The sequence below is a fragment of the Melanostigma gelatinosum genome, assembly GCF_949748355.1.
Source record: "Melanostigma gelatinosum genome assembly, chromosome: 4".
In the NCBI taxonomy this organism is placed as follows: Eukaryota; Metazoa; Chordata; class Actinopteri; order Perciformes; family Zoarcidae; genus Melanostigma; species Melanostigma gelatinosum.
The window spans coordinates 26,610,064-26,617,848 of record NC_136637.1 but is presented as its reverse complement, the minus strand read 5'-3'; the positions used below and the strand labels follow the sequence as shown (position 1 = coordinate 26,617,848).

Sequence of the window (7,785 nt, the reverse complement as noted above, 5' to 3'; positions counted from 1 at the left end):
ATGTGTTGATCTGCAGCAGAGTGGCTAATAATAAAAGGACTGCAGCTTGAATTAAATAGAAATAATAATGCATCTGTTTCAGGGATTGAGTCACAAAAGCGTCATGCATTGTAACGAGTTAATTTTTGTTTACGTTTAGAAAAAGGGCTATTTCCCAAGAAGCTCGTGTGCAATGTGTGTATTTATCCACAAGCTGGAGCCCTTTAACCGAGAATGGACTCCAGCACACATTGGTACACCATCAACCTCAAGCAACAGGCAGACGCTGTTCATACATGCTCTCTCTGTGAGGAAAGCCTATGGATCACCTGACCGTGACAGAGTAGGTTATTGGCTGATGGTCTACCTGAGATCACCTGTGGATGACGGAAGATGGAAAAAGGTGAAGGTTTTTTGTGACCTTCACCTGTCACATTTGACCCGCTCTTATCAGGAGAGTTTATTTATGTATCATACTATCTGTTTGCTTATTATGTAAATAAAGTTTATGACACTGACAGGTTTTTTTTTAATAAGTGTAGGTAGTTGCAGCCCAAATGTAATACTGTCTATCTCTCTTTTGCGCGCGTGCGCACAAACACACACACACACACACACACACACACTATAACAGCAGCCAGGTTGCAGCCATAGCAACGCCACCGGTGCGCTGTTATCCTAAAGTGGGGTGTGTGTGTGGAAAGCAGAAGGCTGTTGCTCCTTTGAACTCCACACACACACTACTTCCTCCGCCGCCGCCCAGTCTCGCCAGGTTCAAGGTGCGGGGAGTGTCTCCCTGCCTGTCCGTCTTTGATCTGTCTGTGATGGAGGAGCCCACATTCCAGCAGCCTCGACCACCTCAAGTCACCACCAGCTTGGCCGGACGCAAGGATCATGGGAGCAGCGGAGGAGCCGAGATGAAGAAATTCACGCCAGGAGGCGGAGCCGCGTCCACTGCGCGCAAACACTCCAACAGCCACGAGCTGTGGCTCCTGCGAGACGAGGACTCCGCACCTGTCAGTGGCAGCGCAGCCTCTGCTCTGTTGTGCCGGAGGGATGCTGCTGCTGCTGCCGGAGGGGACGCACTCCCCGAGGCGGGCGTGATAGCAGAGGCAGCCATCGGCATGATATGCAACAAAAACGGAGATTGTAGAAGGGACCCGACCAGTTCAGGGAGCCTCTCCTCTCTCATCTCAAGGCGGGAGAAGCAGGCGGATGGAGTAGTGGCAGCTGAAGACGGGAAGGGGCAGGTTGCAAGCATGGACGGCTCCATCACTTCAGCGGGGTCCCTGACACAGGGGCCGGGCGCCGAGGTCAAGACCGCGGCTGCGATGGAGAAAAAGGACTCCAGAGTTTCCTTCTCCAACGCCCCGACTAGTAAAGGACAGACTCCGAGTCAGCAGTCGAGAAATTCTGTCACGTTCTCCAAAGCTGAGGATGGCTCTCAGATAGTGCCGGATGATGGAGACTCCCGGGCGAACCTGACATGCATGCAGCGGCAGTTTAGTTCCATGCTTCAGCCCGGAGTTAACAAGTTCTCCCTGCGCATGTTTGGCAGCCAGAAGGCAGTGGAGAAAGAGCAAGCGCGGGTAAAGTCAGCGGGTAATTGGATTATCCACCCATACAGCGACTTCAGGTATGGGTCAAATTGAGTTAGGTCCACAACGCATGCTCTTTAGATTGCGTTGCATGGCAGTCAAAGTGCTGTGTTGATTTTATGGATTATTTTAAGTAACACACTGCCTGGAACTCATTTTCCACATCAAACGTTATCTGAGAAAAGACTGCAAAAAGTAATATAATAATAAAAAAAGCTCTTAGGTCCTCCATAGCAATCACTTGTAGCCAATATGAAATAAATAAAACAATAAATCCAACTAATATTCAATATGTATGTGTATATTTTTATTTAGCCACCTTGAAACTTAAGGGGAGAATTTGATCCTGATAATTCATTAGTGATAGTAAAATATGAGAAATTGTCTATCTCAACCATGCACATTCCCCAATTTAAGTGACCGATAAAGACTGAAATAGCAACATAACTGCGACATATCAGTGTAACAAGCTAAAGTCTTTCTTTTAATGAGTTTCGTCTCTGAGATAAACTTGACGGGAAGTTGTAAAAGTTACATTTCTTGAGTTTGAATGCGTTTGAACATCTTGTTCAGGACCAAGGACAGTCTGAAGATGAAGCCAGCTAGCTAGCTGAGCGCTCACCTGGCTGTGACTCACATGTTGCAATCAAACTATGATTTCATATAATGCTGAATTTGTGTTTTTTTGTGGGGAATTATACGAGGGAACATTCATGGCTCAGCAACGCTCTGCAATCGGTTCCTCCCTTTGCTTGGGAGGCTCTCGCCTTCTTTCAGCTGATCAGACAGAAGTGTAAGTCAAGGTTTCTGAAAAAAAACATGACAAAAGCACAAAGGACTGCAAGACTAATCCACCAATGATTTAGTCAGTTTATCTTTTGGTCTATAAAATGTCTGAAAATTGTGGAAAAAACCCACTTTCCTGAAGCTGAAAATGACTGCTGTAAATGTGGCGTTTTGTCTGACCAGCGATTCAGTTTAAGATCACATAAGATAAAGAAGAAACGCTGGAGTAGATTTGGCCATTTCTGCTTGAAAAATAGCTTAAAGATTGATCGATCATCGAAATAGTTGCAAATACATTTTCTGTCGATGGACTAATCATCTCACAAGGCGTCGCTCTTATAGTGCACGGCTTAAAACTCGAAACCATTTTTGTGGTTTGATTAAACGTTGTGGAGCGGTTATTTGAACATGGGACACAATTGCTGTGATGTTTGCTGAGGCAGCCTCCGTCGGTAGCGTCACTGTTCCGTCTGTTGTCCTTTGATTTGACATAAACTGCACCCAGCTTGTATTTCCTGTTATATTCCTGTCTCTCTGCTTGTCCTTGGTTGGACCTTGTCCCGAGTCAGATGGTTTAGGTTACATCACCAGGAGAAGATACGGTGCACTTAGTGAGAAAAACAGAGCGTCACTGTGTTTACGGTTGACTGTCTCTCAGTCTCTAACCATCTTCTCCCCCCCCCCCCCTCTGCTTTAGGTTCTACTGGGACTTCACCATGCTGATGTTCATGGTGGGAAACCTGATCATCATCCCCGTGGGCATCACTTTCTTCAAGGAAGAGACCACCACTCCCTGGATCCTCTTCAACGTGGTGTCCGACACCTTCTTCCTCATGGACCTGGTGCTGAACTTCCGGACCGGCATCGTGTTCGAGGACAACACCGAGATCATCCTCGACCCCAAGAAGATCAAGAAGAAGTACCTGCAGAGCTGGTTTGTTGTGGACTTCGTCTCTTCCATACCTGTGGATTATATCTTCCTCATCGTGGAGAGAGGGATCGACTCGGAGATGTACAAGACGGCCCGGGCGCTCCGCATTGTCCGCTTCACCAAGATCCTCAGTCTGCTGCGGCTGCTGAGGCTCTCCAGACTCATCCGGTACATCCACCAATGGGAGGAGGTAGGCCGAGATCCAACATTTAAGATCCAATGAAAGGGTTTCACTACGATCACGCCAAGAAACCTCCTCTATGATTCCATTTAAATGCGCAGTGAGCATACGGGCCTGGACCACTATGCTAATAAAGATGACAACATCGTGCAGTAGCCTTGGGAAAGAAACAAAAACACAAGGGGAGAACACAGCATGAGCACCGCTGTTGTAGGCTGTGTGCTATATTTAGGAAATGGTAGTTGCCACTCTAATGTAAGCCAACTGTAACATGAAGGATGTGGGATGATACATCATATATGACCCAATACCGGCATCTATCTCATGAGCCAGTATCGACCAATACCATGGTCTTCCTCTATCCGATAGGTGGGTTGAGTTTCACTGGTTTGTTACATAAACAATAGTGAAACAGAAGATAAAATGAACACTTCCTGTTCCTTTTTGGTGGAAGTACACTAGATCTAGAGTGATAAATACTGACTTATTACAGATGCATTCTGCATACGCTGGCTGATAATTATAAAAATGTCAGGGATCCATATCGAGATCGTTGTTATCACCGCATCTGTAAAGGATTGTGCAGCATTTAAACAAAAGTGTGTTTATTATGAATTTCAGAGAAGCATTGATCATCGCTGATGATCCGGTATAGAAGTCAGCTGCAGTTTGGATGCTATGACAAAGTCTTTTCCTGCCACTTTGAGTTGTTTGTTCATTTAAAAAACAACAACTGTGCTCTAATTAATAATACAAAATTGGATTCCAGTGCAGTGGTTTTCATGTCGGCATATCAGTAATTCTGTTTGTACATCAATGCTCTGTATGATTACTCCCCAACGCAGAAACTGAGCTTTTACCATGTTGTAAAGCAATAATCCTGATAGCTGTCTGATAGCTAGTGTGCTGATGTAGTTATGAATTCATGAAATATTAATTTGTGCTTATTAGTGGAAAGCGAAGAGGGATTTTCCGAGGAAGGAACAGAACTACCGGAGACACTAATTGCCTTTTGTTCTCATAACAAAAGCCGCCTTTATTCCCTTGAATTGTTATTGTTATTGTTTTAATGTGACATTACAACTACACAAGCGTTCTAATCACATCAGGAAATCATCGTTTCTCATATATGCTTCTTAAACACAATTAACCGGCGCCTGCTCTGTGCTTTTGTATACAAAGGGAAAATCCATATTTGGATAAAGTAAGCATCCATGAATCAAAAGTGTGCATTTCCCTCACGCCGAAAACAAACAGCTCATGTGAATACAGAGTGGTTGTTTGAGCTCCAGGAGAACCCTAATTACTGACTCCAACACTCACAACCGAATGCTGCTTTGCTTCACCTCAGCCCCGCCCCGATCACCTGAGTCCAGCCGAGCTCTGCTCCGCTCAGCTCCATCCAAACGTGGTTGGCTGGGTTTCAGCTCAGCTCAGCTCAGCTCAGCTCAGCTCAGCTCGGCTGCTGTGTGGCGGGGTTTTCCCAAAAGATCATCCTAGAGTTGTGATGATTTCACCGTTTAGCTCGAAGTGAGTCAACCACGGTGCTCATAATAGATTCAAAAAAAGAAAGAGCAGATGTATTTTTGACGTGATCTTTGAATGGACTGGCGGCGTGGGTGTGTGTGTGTGTGTGTGTGTGTGTGTGTAGAAGCAGAGATAAGCGTTGTCTGGAATAACCAGAGCAATTTCCTTTTCATGAGCTCGACACTCGGCAGCGAGATTGCTTGTGGGAGTAATATTCATCAGCTTCAATCGTTTTCTCTAAACGGTGTCGTCCGGACCGCCGCGTGTTTGACAATGTGCTGCCGACGGGAACGCAACTTTATCTGCATGTGTGAGGCCGTGAGTCGTGCTCACAGTAATGGGCCTCGACCCAGATTGTGGCGTGACAGTGACACATGGCCAGGTGCTGTCCGGGTGTCAGGGGGAGCATCATAGTCCTGGAGCCTCATTAATCATGACGGGAATGCTTTCTAATCACAGGGCAGGGCCCTCCGTGTGTTTCCCTTTCCCCTTTGCCAAATGAGCGAAGGCCATCAGCCATTATAGGAGGGGGAAAGTAGTGAAAGTTGTGTCTTTGGCATTTGGCCTGCAGCTAATTCACGAGGGGAAGGGAAAGCTTCAAATATGCAGACGAGTGAAGAATAAAGAAGAAAATCAACATATATGTGATGGAATATCCACCAAGTAGAAACAACACCTTGATGCTGACGGCTATTCTAGATGGCTTTGGAGGATAAGGAGGAGGTGTTTAGTGTACAGACAGCTGATAGCACAAAACTGAAGTGTTATGAGCATTTAAAGCACTTAAAGTCGAAGAAATGAATGGGACTTGGGGAACTCAGCCAGACATGAGAAAAGCACCGAAGCTACATTCGCAAGAATCATCCACATCAGCGAGTGGAGGAATACATGTGTGTTGGTCTGTTTGGATGGAGGAATATGTTAGAAGGCTTTGCTTTATTGTGTCGGCACTGTGACTAACAAGAGACATCTGCACCCCGGGGGTTTTGGTAGGGGGGGGATGCTGGTTTTGAGATTCAAGTGAGCTGAGGGTTTAGGGCAGCGAGGTGACGGGATGAGTCACATGTCGGCCCATCCTCCAGTTTCCAGTGAGAAATGAACCTTTTGTTTGTGATGTAAGAATTCAGCAAATTGGCCCATAACGCAGGGCTTTCCATCATACATGAACATGTAACATATATACGTTGCAGACATACATTCAGCACCTGGCCTCCTTCCGTCATAGGATAATTCTCCGTCCCTAGTGGGGAAAATGCTTTTGCTTACGTTTTAGTGAAGCCTCCAGTTGGTCCAGCTAAGCATGGTTTTCACAGCGGAGCCCACACATTGATGTAAACCTGCACCCCCACGCACAGACACATACACATAGTGGTAACAAGGCCTGGCCAGCAGCCAGCGAGAGCCACACTGAGTGGTGTTCACAACGCTGTGACCACAACACCAGCACCGCACAAATGAGCCGTCGTACCTGAAGGGAGTGGATCTAAAAAAAACAAAAACCAGCAGAGAGAGGCCGAGCCCAGGCTGCTGATCAAAGCCTCATCAGCGTCTGATGAGGCTTCATTGTCCATCATTCTTCTTCTGGCACGAATATGCCACTGAGATTGAGGAGGGATGACATGCAGCACGTCGGCTTTTTGTCCCTGATTTGTGACATCATCGTGACATGTTTTGCCTCGTGTAACATCCACTGTGCGAAGTACAGAAGCACCAGTAGGTCCAGGCTGCTGTTTTACTGAGAGTTACCACGAGGAACGTTTATCTGGTGAAGAAACAGTCTCAATTTAATTCTCCAATACATAACAGTGAAGAACACATATGTTATGCATAATATTACATGTTCTCCTCTTTTTAGAAATGTACTGGATGTACAGTTTACCTCTTTCTGTACAAACAGATTTTTCACTCCCCTCACACATCTATCTCTGTCGTTCCCCCCTCTCCACTCTGATAACCCTCTCTCTGTCCGTCTCCTCCTGACAGATCTTCCACATGACCTATGACCTCGCCAGTGCTGTGATGCGAATATTCAACCTGATCGGTATGATGCTGCTGCTGTGTCACTGGGATGGCTGTCTCCAGTTCCTCGTTCCCATGCTGCAGGACTTTCCGTCTGACTGCTGGGTCTCCCTCAACAAGATGGTGGTAAGCACAAATGTTGCGTTATTATGTTTGCGTATAAGTCAAACACAATCACAGGAATATCAGCATGCGAAGGTGTTTGAAAGAACAATCAAAAGCAAAGCATTAAACATGTCCCCCATGGAGCGCAGACGTGTGTTATTTGCAGGCAGATGGGGAAATAGGATTATTTAAGGTTGAGTCTGCACACTCTCACACACACTCACACACACACACACACAGGCCCAGCCTTAATTAAACCCTCTCTAGTTAAACCCAGGAGAGATGCCAGTGTGTGCAGAAAGCAGGAGTGAGGGATGAAAACTGAGCCTGTTTGCACTCGGGTCATGCAGCACTTCATACAGCCAATGTCCTCTTTCTCTCTTGTCTTATTTACGTCTCCTCTCAGACGTCCTTCCCTCGTTCTAACTGGCAGGTAGCTTCTGGCCATCGGCAGACATGAAAGAACAAAATTACACAAAAAAATAAATGCTCCAGCTGCATGAAAAACAAATGATCTCGACCAGATCATTGATGAAAAATTATTATTAAAAGCATGTAAATATTTTTCTCGAAGATTTCCAGCTCGAGCTTGAACAAAGGATTTATTACAGAACTGCAATAATTAACCAATACAGTGGAATAGTTTTGGCCATGGAGGA

At 45.9% G+C, this 7,785-nt stretch overlaps 1 protein-coding gene across 1 annotated transcript in view; it reads left to right on the top strand.

Annotated features, from left to right (window-relative positions):
- Positions 1-812: 812 nt before the first annotated feature.
- Positions 813-7,785, top strand: part of hcn2b (hyperpolarization activated cyclic nucleotide-gated potassium channel 2b) — a gene marked incomplete at its 3' end in the record, with an annotated part of 31,159 nt that continues 24,186 nt past the window's right edge. Inside the window, exons 1-3 of the mRNA XM_079267479.1 lie at positions 813-1,615; positions 3,061-3,484; positions 6,986-7,147. Coding sequence (XP_079123605.1) covers positions 897-1,615; positions 3,061-3,484; positions 6,986-7,147 — 1,305 coding nt within the window. The 5' untranslated portion in view covers positions 813-896. The remainder of the gene's footprint in view (positions 1,616-3,060; positions 3,485-6,985; positions 7,148-7,785) is intronic.